At 43.3% G+C, this 17,124-nt stretch overlaps 1 protein-coding gene across 16 annotated transcripts in view; it reads right to left on the bottom strand.

The window, feature by feature from the left end:
• Nucleotides 1-17,124, bottom strand: part of LDB3 (LIM domain binding 3) — a 303,819-nt gene that overhangs the window by 68,235 nt on the left and 218,460 nt on the right. For 6 of the 16 annotated variants that reach the window (XM_073685870.1, XM_073685877.1, XM_073685872.1 and 3 more), the window contains 3 exons: nt 8,994-9,164; nt 5,473-5,583; nt 236-397 (listed from right to left, as the gene is read on the bottom strand). The exons of 1 other annotated variant lie outside the window; for it this stretch is intronic. In XM_073685870.1, the coding sequence (XP_073541971.1) occupies nt 236-397; nt 5,473-5,583; nt 8,994-9,164 (444 nt within the window). The remainder of the gene's footprint in view (nt 1-235; nt 398-5,472; nt 5,584-8,993; nt 9,165-17,124) is intronic. 9 more of the 16 variants (XM_073685880.1, XM_073685882.1, XM_073685884.1 and 6 more) reach the window with 5 other exon arrangements.

Raw genomic sequence — 17,124 nt, 5'->3', positions numbered from 1 at the left:
ATTTAGCCATTACAATTAAACAAAATATTAGTCTAAAAAAGCCTTGGGATCAGATAAAAATCATAAAGTGATAATTTCCTTTTAACCTTTGTCTGACAGCAGAGTGAACAGTGACAACATGAGAAGAGCAGCACCCATGTGTGCACTGCGGACTCCTCGTCAGACCATGGGTGAAGAGTTGCTGACCTCTCGGCACTGAAGGAAGTTAATAACCAGCCAGCTTTTGTAGCTGTACCTCTGATACACTTTTCTTGGTAGATTTGAGAGACCAATTCTTTTGTATACACCAGTTCTTTTGGGAATGATTCTCTTCTTGAGCAGTGGTGAAGTAGTGAATATAGGAGTAATAGAAAGGGCTTCCAAGGCTGGTGGCAGCATGGGAGACTTATATTTGTGTCTTCCCGTTGAAACAATTGAATGGGAAGAAAAGGAACATGTCAGGATACATCAAATCTGCTTTTTGAAAATGAAATGTTAGATAGTGATCTAAAATTGCTGAAATGTTTAGGCCATTAAAATTGAAAAGTAATACTTTTACATCTTTTATATAGCGTGATCCAGGCAAATACCGTCATTGGGTATTTCTTTAAGCAGATCTGTTACCAGATTTCACATTATAAACTGTATACATTATTAAATAGATCTCTTACACCTGACAAAACTGGTGTAGTTAGTTTTAAATTCCTTGTCGAAATACCTGCGCAACCATATTATGAAAGTAGGCATGTTATAAGCCCAGCTGAAGAGGGAAAGACCTCATAAATACAAGTATATTCCAGCTCTACCCACCCAGCGTGCTGACGGGAGGGTCAGATCTCAGCAGCAGGGTAGGAGGGGCACTGAGGAGCGTGTCAATCAGGCCCGGTGGGAAGACCTGAGTTTAAGATTGCAAAAAGGATTATGCAGTTATTTTATCATGGCTTTTCTAAGTAAGTCCACCAGTCTTATCGGGTTCGAGAGATAATTTTACCAGTGTATGAAAATTATAATGTTAAGTCTGGTGATGGATTCTCTTTAATATTCTGGAGAAAACATATTATTTGGTGTTTTGTCCTAACTTCATAAATATCTGGTCTGCCACCAATTTTTAAAATGAGGGACCATGGTATCTTCCCTCTCCCTCACCTACACGTCTAAGCTGAGAAGATGTTTGTATGAAACGAGAGTTCAGCTTGCTTCTAGATTATGGAACTACCTGAGCACTCTCACCCAGCTGTTTCCATATGTTTTATTTTACATGGAGTGCACATGCTTCACCACTGCCTAAAATGTGTGGAGGAGATACTTAAAGGGGTTGTCAAGTCTAAATTGATAAGTTTGCAGTCACTGGGTGCTGCAAGGATTCGCCAGGTTCTGAGCGAGTACGTATGCCTTATACATACTCCTGGCCAAAACCCAACAAGTGGGCGCAGCTTCGCTCCATACACTAGTATAGAGCAAGGCCTTGCCCACTGGATGGCCATTTCACCAGATGGGGTGCGGCCTCAATCAATACAAGTGTATGGAGACGAGGCTGCGCCCACTAGTCGGGGTTCTGGCAGGAGTAAATATAACGCATACGCACCTGCCGGCTCCAACTCAGAAACCGGTGAATCCCCGCAGAGCACAGTACATGCGCTGGGGGGATTCGTAAGTCTGCAGTAACATCGGAGTGACTGCAGACTTATCAATGTAGACCGGACAACCCCTTTAAGTTTTGCAAAAAAAAAAAAGACCATGTAGAATTTGATTTGAAGAATAGAGCAGCAATCCTGATGACACTATCTTGAAACAGATATTGGTGTTTTGGTTTAAATGCCTCTAACCGAAAAAAAAAAAATTGTGGAAGATATTGTAGTTCTGATTGAGGACTAGCTTACAAATTACAATAGCAATTTACATTTGTTGAGGAATGTAATGTGTCTTTTCGAATCCTATAAACCTGAAAAAACAATGTTAACATCTCTTTTGTTTTGCATTAGCACCGGGAATGTCAAAATGAAATTAGTGTAAAATGCCCCATCGCGCCTGCAACTGTTCTGGTAGGAAATCATAAAAAGGGAATGTAAGTCATATCATAGAAAATATTTTTAATGTAAAAAAGAAGAAAAGAATTCTGAAATGTTATGGTAAATTCCGGGAAAACAATTGTTCATCTTGACATGTTAGATTTGTATGACCTTCTAGTCATAAACATCAGATACCCAAATTTACCTATTCTCCATCAAATTTACATTGGCTGCCTTTTCTCCTTAAGGGCTTGTTCAGTCAAGTGTATTATACAGACATATACTATACGAGTAATATTCAGACATCACACTGACTAATGTCGTTCAGTAGGGCTGTCCAGATGACAGCTTATTCACATGGATCCAGTAGCATGCACTATTGGTTCTATATAAAACATCTCTATTGAATCTGATTTTTACTGATATATTGCAATTATTAATCTAGCAAACTGTATTTCGTCATGTACAGTACAGACCAAAAGTTTGGACACACCTTCTCATTTAAAGATTTTTCTGTATATTCATGACTATGAAAATTGTACATTCACACTGAAGGCATCAAAACTATGAATTAACACATGTGGAATTATATACTTAACAAAAAAGTGTGAAACAACTGAAAATATGTCTTATATTCTAGGTTCTTCAAAGTAGCCACCTTTTGCTTTGATAACTGCTTTGGCATTCTCTTGATGAGCTTCAAGAGGTAGTCACCGGAAATGGTCTTCCAACAATCTTGAAGGAGTTCCCAGAGATGCTTAGCACTTGTTGACCCTTTTGCCTTCACTCTGCAGTCCAGCTCACCCCAAACCATCTCGATTGGGTTCAGGTCTGCTGACTGTGGAGGCCAGGTCATCTGGCGTAGCACCCCATCACTCTCCTTCTTGGTCAAATAGCCCTTACACAGCCTGGAGGTGTGTTTGGGGTCATTGTCCTGTTGAAAAATAAATGATGGTCCAACTAAACGCAAACCGGATGGAATAGCATGCCGCTGCAAGATGCTGTGGTAGCCATGCTGGTTCAGTATGCCTTCAAATTTGAATAAATCCCCAACAGTGTCACCAGCAAAGCACCCCCACACCATCACACCTCCTCCTCCATGCTTCACGGTGGGAACCAGGCATGTAGAGTCCATCCGTTCACCTTTTCTGCGTCGCACAAAGACACAGTGGTTGGAACCAAAGATCTCAAATTTGGACTCATCAGACCAAAGCACAGATTTCCACTGGTCTAATGTCCATTCCTTGTGTTCTTTAGCCCAAACCAGTCTCTTCTGCTTGTTGCCTGTCCTTAGCAGTGGTTTCCTAGCAGCTATTTTACCATGAAGGCCTGCTGCACAAAGTCTCCTCTTAACAGTAGTTGAAGAGATGTGTCTGCTGCTAGAACTCTGTGTGGCATCGACCTGGTCTCTAATCTGAGCTGCTGTTAACCTGCGATTTCTGAGGCTGGTGACTCGGATAAACTTATCCTCAGAAGCAGAGGTGACTCTTGGTCTTCCTTTCCTGGGGCGGTCCTCATGTGAGCCAGTTTCTTTGTAGCGCTTGATGGTTTTTGCAACTGCACTTGGGGACACTTTCAAAGTTTTCCCAATTTTTCGGACTCACTGACCTTCATTTCTTAAAGTAATGATGGCCACTCGTTTTTCTTTACTTAGCTGCTTTTTTCTTGCCATAATACAAATTCTAACAGCCTATTCAGTAGGACTATCAGCTGTGTATCCACCAGACTTCTGCACAACACAACTGATGGTCCCAACCCCATTTATAAGGCAAGAAATCCCACTTATTAAACCTGACAGGGCACAGCTGTGAAGTGAAAACCATTTCCGGTGACTACCTCTTGAAGCTCATCAAGAGAATGCCAAGAGTGTGCAAAGCAGTCATCAAAGCAAAAGGTGGCTACTTTGAAGAACCTAGAATATAAGACATATTTTCAGTTGTTTCACACTTTTTTGCTAAGTATATAATTCCACATGTGTTAATTCATAGTTTTGATGCCTTCAGTGTGAATGTACAATTTTCATAGTCATGAAAATATAGAAAAATCTTTAAATGAGAAGGTGTGTCCAAACTTTTGGTCTGTACTGTACATTTTAAACTGCTGATGTATAAATATGGATGCCACATGGATGTCACATGGAAAAACGTAAAATACGGACACATGGATGGCACACTGATGGCACACGATGACAATACCGATGAAAATTGTCTGAGTTTTCTGGCTGAAAATCAGATAATTTTTCATACAACCCAGACATAATACTCAGGTAGAGAGTGGACATAAGACGGTAAAGTTGCTAAAAAAGTAGGTGTCCAGTGTCCGGTAATCAGGCGCCTGATGGTAAAAAAGCGGTTCCAAGTATTCAAATGGAAAGAATATGCTGTGGTGAGGGCAGAAATCAAATAATACACATGGTGCAATGTTTATGCGACAGGTATCTTAGGAATCTATTGGACCTGGTTGTATTATATAATATCAGACCAGGCAGCATATGTCAGGAAAGGATAGAGGAAGGGAGGATAGAAAAGGGAGGAAGGATGGAAGGAGAGAAGAAGGAAGGAAAGAAGGAAGCAAGGGAGGATAGAGGAGGAATGAAGGAAGGAAAGAAGGAAGGAAGGAAGGAAAGAAGGACAGAGGAAGGAAGGACAGAGGAAGGGAGGATAGAGGAAGGAAGGATAGAGGAGAGAAGGAAGGAAGGATGGATAGAGAAAGGATGGCTAGAGGAAGGAATCATAGAGGAAGGACAGAGAAAGGAAGGATAAAGGAAGAAAGGCTAGAGGACGGATGGAGGAAGGACAGAGGAAGGAAGGCTAGAGGAAGCCTAGAAGAAGGATAGAGGAAGGACGGAGAAAGGATGGAGGAAGGATGGAGGTAGAAAGGCTAGAGGACGGATGGAGGAAAGACAGAGGAAGGAAGGCTAGAGGAAGGCTAGAAGAAGGATAGAGGAAGGACGGAGAAAGGATGGAGGAAGGATGGAGGTAGAAAGGCTAGAGGATGGATGGAGGAAGGACATAGGAAGGAAGGCTAGAGGAAGGATAGAGGAAGGATGGAGGAAGAATGGAGGAAGGACAGAGGAATGATAGAGGAAGGATAGAGGAAAAATGGATGAAAGATTGAGGAAGTAAGGATGGATTAAGGAGGGAGGAAAGATGGAGGAAAGAAGGAACCAGACTTTAGTAAAACACAGCTGGGCCAAGTGGACATATTACTCTGTTCAGAAGACGGAAGCCCCATCAGAAGGGAGGAGAGGAATTTTTAATTTATTTATTTTACACTTCAACAATATTTTTAGAAACCAGATGTTAAAAGATTTAAATGATCTGCAGATATATTAAATATGTAAAATACAGAAAAATAAATCATTGTGACACGGCTTCATAACATTGTAAAATTATTGCTTGAAATTGAAAAGTGTGAACGCTTTAGAAAAAAAATCAGATATATAAAGAAGAGTTAAAAATGAAGTATAGAAGCAAATGTATACCTAGACTGTGCTGATATGGCACAAGATATAGTGGAGGCTGCAGCGGACAGGTTCTTAGCTCCCTGGCTGCGATTGATTTGTGAAGGAGAACTGGTGGCAGCTGTAGATGGTCTGAAAATGATATGGCAAAGCATGAGACACAGAGCAACACATGGAGCAAAAACAATCAAGGCACGGTGACAAAAAAGTACAGGTCATTGGATGTCGTTCTACTTATTCTCCAAAGGACATTGGGATTGGAAATGCAACAAACCAAGTAGAAAACAGTGTTTCTAGCAAACCCCATCAGTAAGCAGAACGGCATCTTAAGACACGTGTGAGTAGTAACGCACATTATACTCAAACACACAACAAAACTATTATAGTAAGTTACACAAAGAGGCACCATACTGCCTGACGTCATGTGTGTGCGGAAATAAGGTAAATGTAGCTTCATTAAGATTTGTTTCATTTTGTTTAACAGATTCATTTTCTTTATGGGTTTAAAAAATCTCTTTTTGTTAGAAGGGCCCTTTTTCGACACTGCATTTATTCGAAATTATACCAGACGTTTTATTCAGTAGGCCCAGGGACATGAGCTATTGTACATATGAGCCTGAACATTGACTCTTATTGTAGATTGAATTAATGTTTGTCAATTTGTTGAATGGCTGCTGATTACCTATTGTATCAGCCCCTACAGCTTATTGTTCTGCTATCCTTGAGGGACAAAGGTGCAAGTTAATTGAACAATCGATGTTTGTTAATTTGGTGAATGCCTGCTGACTACTTATTGTATCAGTTCATGCAGCTTGTTGTTCTGCAAACATTGAAGAACAAAATAAGCAGGTTAATTGAACACTCGAACAATGGCAGATGATCTCCTCCCATCTTCCCCCAAACCTGTGGATAATGGCCTAAAGGACAGCTGTGGGTATAAAAGGGACCTGTCTCCTTTTACAGAGAGATTCTAGAGGACAGCAGCCAAGGCACCATGGCTCCAACCGGAGGAATACAGATTTGATCCACTGCCCATCACTGAACCCATGGAGATGTTTGGAGAATTTAGGTTGGGACAATCAGGTCACTTGGCCATGTACCTCAATAGACTGTCAGCTTCCTAAGCTCTTCTCTGTGGGTGCACGTCAAAAGCAGGGTTCCACTAGTTGGAGTAGTTTCCCCTGGAAGCCCCGAAGTTACTGATGTTCTAATTCCCGGCGAGCCAGCGGATTGGTGAGAACATCTGGTGTATTTGCTGGCTCTGTACTACATGTTACTGACTGTTGTTGATCCAATAAATTATTACCATAATGTGTTACCCTCACCCTGTGGTGTCTGAGTAGTATTATGCCCACGGGAAAGGAGCACGAGCATTCAGTGGGATGAGCCCTGGCCCATGAGATCTTTTTAAAGACAACCAGGCCTGAGGATGAGAGCACCCACTGACCCTTGTGTCTCCATAGGCCCTTTAAAAAAAATAGCTGATCACAGGCTGTCTACTGATTGAACAGTAGTGTTTAATAATCATCTATTGCCATCACAGGAGAAATGAAACATTACATGGGGAGTATTTATACTGTATAACTCCATGTCCATGTAATGTATGGGCTTGTCAGCTCATCGATAAAGAGTCACTATTTATTACAGCTCTTTCTGGCCAATTGATGATATTAAAGGGAACATTTTATCTTGAACATACAGTCCAATCTGCAGGCATCATGTTATTGAGCAACAAGCACTGAATAGATTGATATAAAGTTTGTGGATAAATAGTATAAACTGTGTTTTAATCTTTTAAATCTCTGCACTATATGGGATTTTCAGTCCAGTGGGTGGTCCCATCAGTGATTTACAGCTATCTATGTATGCAAAAGAAGCTGCCAGTTAAGCCCCCGTCTCACATAGCGAGATCGCTGCTGTGTCACGGTTTTGGTGACGCAACAGCGACCTCACCAGCGATGTCGCTATGTGTGACACTTTGCAACGATCAGGCCCCTGCTGCGAGGTCGCTGATCGCTGCAAAGTGTCCTGGACCATTTTTTGGTCGTTGCTCTCCCGCTGGTCAGCACACATCGCTGTGTGTGACCAGCGGGAGCAGCGATCAGGCTGGTAACCATGATAAACATTGGGTTACTAGGGGCACACGCGCACTTAGTAACCCGCTGTTTATCATGGTTACGAGCCTGCTAAAGTGAGCGGTAACCTCCCGCTCACTGTAGCAGAGTGGTAACCATGATAAACAATGGGTTACTAGGAGCGCGTGTGCCCCTAGTAACCCGATGTTTACCATAGTTACCAGCTTGCTCCTGCTTCAGCAGGCTCGTAACAGGAGCAGGACATCATGGAAAGATTCTTTCCACGATATCGCTGCTCCCCTGATCTTTGGTGAGCCTGCCTGTTTGACAGCTCACCAGCAACCACATAGCGACGCAGCAACGATCCCTGACAGGTCGTATCGTTGTCGGGATCGTTGCAGCGTCGCTAAGTATGACGGGGCCTTTACTGATAGGACCGCCAATTGGCCTGAAAATACCATAAAGTACAGAGATTTAAAAGATTAAAACACAGGTTATACTAAATATTTTCCCATAAAACTATATATTAATCGAATCCTCCTGCTCTATAACATGCTGCCTGAAGATTGAAATGCATTTTCATCGTGACAGGTACCCTTTAATAAATAAGGGATACTTGAAGGGTTAATCCAATTTAATCTAATGGTGGATATGATTAGGATTTGTCATCTCTTAGAGGTTGGACCCTACAATCATTAGGTGATGACACATCCTAGAGATTTGCAAGCACTTTATTTGTTTAGAAATACTCCTTTACAAAAGTCTTGGTATAGCTATAACATTTAAAAGTCCTAAATACCTTTTTAAAGTGGTTTCACATAATGTGTGCTGAAATGAATAGCACCTATTTCATCCCAGAGAACCAGTGCAGCAAGTTATAAGCACGACTGGCCATGTGTCATCGAATGGACCCACTCCCAATTTAATCCCCCCCCCAACTTTTTTTTCAATTTCCTGAGATGCCTAGGAATAATGAAGTCGCAAAGTGAATATCTTTTATAACTTATAAAGGATTTATAATAAGGTGAATTCATTTCTCAGCCTAATCTTTGTGTTGGGGCATAAATAAGGGAGACATCTAGCTCAGATATATGTGCTATTTCAGAAAGAGATTTCACAACATAATTAAAAAATCATTTGTGAAATGTTCTGTCCTTATTTTCTAATTTCCTACAAAGAAAAAGTATTTGATCCCCTATGTATCACGTGATGTTTTATAAACAGTCCTATAAAAAGTGAAACCTAAACGAATGGATGGCAAAATAATGTTCAGTAAATAATTGTTTGACCTTTAATCTTCCTATTGGCCTAGTTCAGAAGCTGAAGGCCCCAAATCAGCCCCGATCGTTATATTAACAATTTGTTTCAAATACAAAATATAGTTTAGTTTGTGAATCAGAAAACAGCTCATGAAGTTGGGAAATAAGAAAAAAATAAAATAAAGATTATAAATGTAAAATCCTTTACCTGAAAGATGAAAAAGCGGCAGGCGGGACATTAGATTGAGCGGCAGCTGGAAGCGGTGAGCCTGGGTACTGTGGGGTATATTGCTCTGCAGAAGCGCTTTGATATGCAGAAGCAGCTGGCACGTTTGCATAGTCTAGGCTGGATGGCGCTGGTGCATGCTCAACTGGGCTACTGAGCAAAGTGAAATTCATTAAGAAAACATTGTTACAAAATGTTTTTTCATTGTATTACTTTACTATAATCTCAGACATGGAATATGCAATACTTTGTTCTTTTTCTTTATAGCATGAATTCAATTTCCTGATACAGAGCTCCAAATCCCTTGCACAGAGAGATGTAAAACTTAAAGGGAACCTATTAAGAAAAATTAGGATATAAAAAAATTGCAATATGAAAGAAGCTATGCCACACGTGGTCGAGTACAGTAAGCAGTAAGCTCCCTCTATTGGAAGCTGCAGGTGACCAGAATGGTATATATGTTAATTATATTTCTATGCAGGATATATTGTGGGAGATTCATTAAAGGGGTTGTCCCATATAAATTGATAAGTCAGCAGTCACTCTGTATGACTGCAGACTTATGAATCCCCCCAGTGCACCCATTGTGCACTGTGAGGATTCGCCAGTTTCTGAGCCAGGAACAGCGGGGATGTATGCGCTATACATACTCCTGGCCAGAGCCCAACTAGTGGGCGTGGTCTTGCTCCATACACTTGGAGCCATTAAAAAATACAAATCTTTTCACACAAAAAAACCAAGCCCCCTTATGGCTACTTGGCTATGGCTAAAACAGAAGTCATGACTTTTAAAAGGGAAGAATGATAGGACTTAAAGAGGGGCTATTTCAAGAACACCAAAACAGGACGTGTCCTTAACCCCTAAAGAACCTGGCAATTCTCCATCTTTTGCGCTTTTGTGTTTTCCTTCCCTTTTTCCAGAAGCAATAACTTTTTATTTTTCTGTCTTCTCAGCCTTATTAGGGCTTTTTTAGGGCTTTTTTAGTGTACTAGTTATGGTTTTGAATGACACTCTTCCATTTGCCATATAATTTCTGGATAAATCTGGCAACAAGATCCTCCAGGTCAGTATGAGTACGGCAATACTGAACTTGAATAGCTGTTTTTTTATTTAAGTCTTCAGAAAGTTGAAAAAAAATTTCTTGTGTTGACATTTTCCAAGGCCTGTAACGTTTTGATTTTTACATTAATGTAGCTGTGTGAAGGCTTATATTTGCAAAGCAAGCCGGCTTTTTTATTGATACCAAATTGTGGTGCATAAGATATTTTAATTTCTTTTTATTGCATTTTTAGGGAGGTGTGATAACTGAAAAACTGCAAATCTTGTATTTACATTTTTTTCCGCTCTATGGCCTTTACTATATGGGTTAATTAAGTTTATATTCAGAGAGATCAAACTTATGGGCGGCAACACCAAATATGCTTATTTATTTATTTTTGTTACTTCTTTATTTGTAATAGGGGAAAAGCCGATAGGGGACGTGAATCTGCGATTGTTTCATTGCTTGTTCTGTATATCACAGTAATATTGTATTGCCATTTATAGAGAAAATAGACCCTGTGCTGAAATTGACATCCCATTAGCACCCCATCTTTGTGGGGAGCCATTCGCAATTGCGTCATTTAAATGCTGCTGTCGGTGATTGACAGCAGTGCTGCTGTTAGACTTGATTCATGCATCCGTGATTTGCAGCCTGATCGGCCGCGGGTCTCTTGGCAAGAACTTGACAGCTTCCTAGGCACATGTGGCTGTTGAGATCTGCTCAGGAGAGCCATGGTCAACCCGTGCATCACAGTCTATTCTCCGAACAATTAAAATGGATGTGTAACACAGCCAGCATCTGCTGGGTATGGTAGGGGCTCAGATCTTGACCCCACAATATACATAGAGACCTGACGTAGGACTTACTAAATACATCCTTCATGGAGAAGGGGTTAAAGGGAACCTATCAGCATGTTTCTATATATGTAAGTCATGACATGACTATATAGGTTCTTGTCCCCAATAAAAAATATACTTTCTTTGTAGTAATCTGATTTTCTAATCATGAGAAATCCAGTAGAAACCATATGCAAATCATGCTTGAAGTGACCTGGGGTTGGGTCAACGCAAGTGGACTGCTTCTTTCAAGCACATGGATACCCCCATTGCACTGCTAGCCTGATTTGCATATGATTTCTCATGACTGGCACGTTAGATTGCTAAAAAAATATAATCTCTATTGAGAACAAGTATATTTACAGCCATACCACTACTTCCATATATAAAAACGTGAGCTGTTCCCTTTAAGAGGTTAATAGATATGGTCTGGTCTCATAAGCATCCTCTATGGCAGCTGCAGGCAGACTGAATGCTGTCTTTCAATTCTATGTCTGTGCAATATATTTGAAGTTCTGTAAAAGAAAAGCATACTTTATATATTACCTGAAACAAAGATAATAGCATATCATGCACGGTTCATCTATAAGGCTGTACTTTTCAGGGCAATATATTAGTGCGCAATAACCCATCAATCATATATTCTGCATTGCCATACAATGGCTTATGATAAAATGCCTCATTTCAGTAAGCAGTATTATTATAGCACTTGTCTTGTAACAAGACTTTATTGCCAAGCCATTCCAAGTATCCCTGCAATACACATACCCGAATGCAAGCATAAGTGTTCTGTAACCAATGAAGGCATGATCCATAGGTGACATCCGTTATAGACACATTACATGTGATGGCCTACCCATATAGGCAGTAAATATGTTCTACACCATACATGTCAAACTCTGGCCAGTGAGCCAAATCTGGCCTGCAGGGTGGTATTATTTGGCCAGCGACACCTGATCCACCACCCCTATGTGTGGCCATTATTCTGTATGGAGGACTATGTGGGGCCCATTATTCTGTATGGAGGACTATGTGGGGCCCATTATACTGTATGAAGGACTTTGTGAGGCCATTATTCTCTATGGAGGACTATGTGGGGCCCATTATTCTGTATGGAGGACTATGTGAGGCCATTATTCTGTATGGAGGACTATGTGGGGCCATTATACTGTATGGAGGACTATGTGGGGCCCATTATACTGTATGGAGGACTGTGTGGGGCCCATTATACTGTATGGAGGACTATGTGGGGCACATTATACTGTATGGGGGACTATGTGGGGCACATTATACTGTATGGGGGACTATGTGGGGCCCATTATTCTGTATGGAAGACTATGTGGGTCCCATTATACTGTATAGAGGACTATGTGGGGCCCATTATACTGTATGGAGGACTGTGTGGGGCCCATTATACTGTATGAAGGACTTTGTGAGGCCATTATACTGTATGGAGGACTAGGTGGGGCCCATTATTCTGTATGGAGGACTATGTGGGTCCCATTATACTGTATAGAGGACTATGTGGGGCCCATTTTTCTGTATGGAGGACTATGTGGGTCCCATTAAACTGTATAGAGGACTATGTGAGGCCCATTATACTGTATAGAGGACTATGTGGGGCCCATTATAATTTATGGAGGACTGTGTGGGGCCCATTATACTATATGGAGGATTATGTGGGTTCCATTATACTGTATGGAGGACTATGTGGGGCCCATTATTCTGTATGGAGGACTATGTGAGGCCCATTATTCTGTATGGAGGACTCTGTGGGTCCCATTATACTGTATAGAGGACTATGTGGGGCCCATTATACTGTATGGAGGACTATGTGAGGCCATTATTTCTTATGGAGGACAATGTAGGGCCATTTTACTGTATGGAGGACTATGTGGGGCCCATTATTCTGTATGGAGAACTAAGTGGGGCCATTATACTGTATGGAGGACTATGTGTGGCCCATTATTCTGTATGGAGGACTATGTGGGGCCATTATACTGTATGGAGGACTATGTGTGGCCCATTACTCTGTATGGAGGACTATGTGGGGCCATTATTCTGTATGGAGGACTATGTGGGGCCATTATTCTGTATGGTGGACTATGTGGGGCTATTCTGTATGGAGGACTATGTGGGGCCCATTATTCTGTATGTAGGACTATGTGGGGCCCATTATACTGTATGGAGGACTATGTGGGGTACATTATTCTGTATGGAGGACTATGTGGGGCCAATTATACTGTATGGAGGACTTTGTGGGCCCATTATACTGTATGGAGGACTATGTGGAGCCCATTATTTTAAAGGGTCGCTTTTAAGGGGCTAGAATGAAATATGCCAGAAATGGGCCAGAAGTGACCAGAAGGTACAAAGAACTATTTACTACCTGTACTTAGATTCTCTTTCTCATTCTCCCTTACCCTTTCATCATGCTCACATATGCCCTTACTGTTTTTGCCCCTCTAATCCTCACTCTCCTTCGCTATCCCCACACCCCAGCACCCTCTAACCAAATCATCATCTCTCCTTCCCTCCTTCTTCCCCACCTAACCTCATCTACAGACCTGCTGCTCAACCTCAGATCAATCCTCCCAAAGCATAAAACAAGCCGGTCACTCTCTTCCTCCCACCTGCTGTCCCTCTCTCTGCTTCTCCTCACTGCTGGCGACATATCTCCCAATCCTGGACCCCCACAGCTGGCACCTTCCACCAATTCTCCCACCTGTCGCATCAAACCAACTGCAAACTACCACAACCTCTCTTGCGCAAAACCTGTCCCCCTGACGCCCACCCAGCTGCTCCCTCTCTCTGGAGCACTCTGGAATGCACGCTCTGTCTGCAACAAGCTCCATTTTGTCCACGACCTCTTTACCTCTCGTCATCTCTCCTTCCTGGGCATCACAGAGACATGGCTAACACCCTCTGACACTGCCTCCCCTGCTGCGCTGTGTTACGGTGGCCTCCACTTCACCCACACTCCTCGCCCTGGAAACAGACTTGGTGGAGGAGTGGGTCTTCTCCTCTCTAACAACTGCACCTTTAGCCCTACTCCTCCTCTTCCCTCCCTTATTCTTCCTTCTTTTGAAGTCCACTCTGTCCGCATTTACTTTCCCTCCAACCTCCAAGTGGCTGTCATATACCGACCCCCGGGCCCGATCACTGCCTTTATCGACCAATTCTCCACCTGGCTTCTTCACTTTCTCTCGGCTGACATTCCCACAATCATCATGGGCGATTTCAACATCCCCACTGACACTCGCCAGTCAGCAGCATCAAAACTCTTGTCGCTTACTTCATCCTTTGGACTTACTCAGTGGTCCTCCTCAGCCACCCACACAGACGGACACACACTAGACCTCATCTTCACCCGACTCTGCTCCCTATCTCACCTCACAACCTCCCCCCGACCCCTATCTGACCACCACCTACTCACATTCTCATCCCTGTCCTCCTCACCTGTCACCCATGTCCAGCAACTAGCACACCCCCGAAGAAACCTTGCACATCTAGACACTCACACACTCTCTGACTCTGTTCTACCACTGACATCCATATCCTCACTCCATGACACAAACAGCGCCACTGCTTTCTACAATGCCACTCTTGCATTAGCTATTGACTCGGTCACCCCTCTTCTGCATGGCAGAGCGTGACGAGTCAACAGGCAACCCTGGCACAACAACCTCACTAAACAGCTTCGACAAGCGTCCAGGGTTGCGGAGCGGCGTTGGAAGAAAACACATACTCAAGATGACTTCACTGCATTCAAACAAGCAGCGCTCACATTCAAATCAGCACTCACCTCTGCTAAACAGGCCTACTCACAACCCTCATATCTTCCCTATCCTACAACCCCAAACAACTATTCAACACTTTCAACTCTCTCCTCCGCCCTCCACTGCCCCCTCCAACCTCCATCATCTCTGCTGAGGAGTTTGCAACACACTTCAAAAACAAGATTGACCAAACACGGCAAGTCTTTACCGTCCGACCACCACAACCCCTCTGTCTTCCACACCACTTCCCCACCCCTATAACCTCCCTTCCCAACATCACGGAAAGAGAACTTACTCGTCTCCTCTCCAAATCACACCTCACCACATGTGCACTCGACCCCATCCCATCCCACCTCCTCCCTAACATCACCACCACACTGGTCCCATCCCTAACCCATCTCTTCAACCTATCACTATCCTCTGGTACTTTCCCTGCTGCCTTCAAACATGCCACAATCACACCCATCCTCAAAAAGCCATCCCTCGACTCAACCGCCCTGTCCAGCTATCGCCCCATATCGCTGCTCCCATTTGCCTCCAAACTCCTTGAGCAACACGCTCACGCTGAACTTTCCTCCCACTTTTCATCTAACTCTCTCTTCGACAACCGACAATCCGGCTTCCGCCCCCACCATTCCACCGAAACTGCCCTTACCAAAATCACCAATGACCTACTTACAGCCAAAGCTAACAGACAATTCTCTGTACTCCTTCTTGACCTGTCTTCTGCTTTCGATACAGTTGACCACTGCCTCCTACTGCAGATCCTCTCTTCCTTTGGCGTCAAAGGCCTTGCTCTATCCTGGATCTCCTCATACCTTTCTAACCACACATTTAGCGTCTCCCACTCCCACGTCACCTCCTCACCCATCCCCCTCTCTGTTGGAGTCCCTCAAGGCTCTGTCCTAGGACCCCTACTCTTCTCAATCTATACCCTTGGCCTGGGACAGCTCATAAAATCCTATGGCTTCCAGTACCATCTGTACGCTGATGACACCCAGATCTACCTCTCTGGCCCAGACATCACCTCTCTGCTGTCCAGAATCCCAGCATGTATAGCAGCCATATCCTCCTTCTTCTCCTCCCGCTACCTCAAGCTCAATGTGGACAAAACTGAACTCATTATCTTTCCCCCATCTCGCATATCTTCTCCACCTGATCTATCTATCACAATAAACGACATCAGTCTTTCCGCTGTACCGACAATCCGCTGCCTCGGAGTAACCCTTGACTCGGCCCTGTCCTTCAAACCCCACATCCAAGCTCTCGCCACCTCCTGTCGCCTCCAGCTCAAAAACATTTCCAGAATCCGCCCTTTCCTCAACCCTAACTCTACTAAACTGCTTGTGCATGCCCTCATCATCTCCCGCCTCGACTATTGCAACATCCTCCTCTGTGGCCTCCCTGCTAACACTCTCGCACCCCTCCAGTCCATCCTCAACTCTGCTGCACGACTCGTTCATCTCTCACCTCGCTACTCCTCTGCTACCCCTCTTTGCAAATCGCTTCACTGGCTCCCAATTGCCCAGCGCATCCAGTTCAAACTACTAGCACTGACCTACAAAGCCATCCATAACCTCTCTCCTCCGTACATCTCTGAACTAATCTCCCGATATATTCCCTCACGTAACCTCCGGTCCTCCCACGACCTCCTTCTCTCCTCCACACTTATCCGTTCCTCACGCAATCGCCTCCAAGATTTCTCCCGAATATCCCCCATCCTATGGAATTCTGTGCCTCAACACGTCCGATTATCCACCACATCTGGATCCTTCAGACGGAACCTGAAAACCCATCTCTTCAAGAAAGCTTACAGCCTGCAATGACCCCGCTGCCTCCTCAACAACGCCGAAGCTACTACTACTGCAACCCCCCAACCTACTGTCTCCTCCTTATTCCCGTAGAATGTAAGCCCGCAAGGGCAGGGTCCTCTTCCCCCCGTGACAGTCTATCTTTGTTAGTTTGTTTACTGTAGTGATATTCTTATTTTGTATGTAACCCCCTTATGTACAGCGCTATGGAATCAATGGCGCTATATAAATGAATAATAATAATAATAATAATAATTATTCTGTATGGAGGACTATGTGGGGCCTATTATTCTGTATGGTGGAATATGTGGTGCCCATAGTACTATATGGAGGACTATGTGGGCCCATTATACTGTATGGAGGACTGTATAGGATCCATTATTCTGTATGGAGGATTACGTGCGGCCATTATTCTGTATGGAGGACTATGTGGGGCCATTATTCTGTATGGAGGAATATGTGGGGCCTATTTTTCTATATGGAGGACTATGTGGGGCCCATTATACTGTATGGAGGACTATGTAGGGCCTATTTTTCTATATGGAGGACTATGTGGGGCCCATTATTTTGTATGGAGGACTATGTGGGGCCCATTATACTGTATGGAGGACTATGTTGGGCCTATTATTCTGTATGGAGGACTAT

The sequence above is a fragment of the Phyllobates terribilis genome, unplaced genomic scaffold (genome assembly GCF_046119375.1).
Source record: "Phyllobates terribilis strain yellow unplaced genomic scaffold, ASM4611937v1 Scaffold_5__5_contigs__length_657084704, whole genome shotgun sequence".
Taxonomy (NCBI): Eukaryota; Metazoa; Chordata; class Amphibia; order Anura; family Dendrobatidae; genus Phyllobates; species Phyllobates terribilis.
The sequence above is the reverse complement of the archived record's forward strand: the minus strand, read 5'-3'. Positions and strand labels throughout refer to the sequence as shown.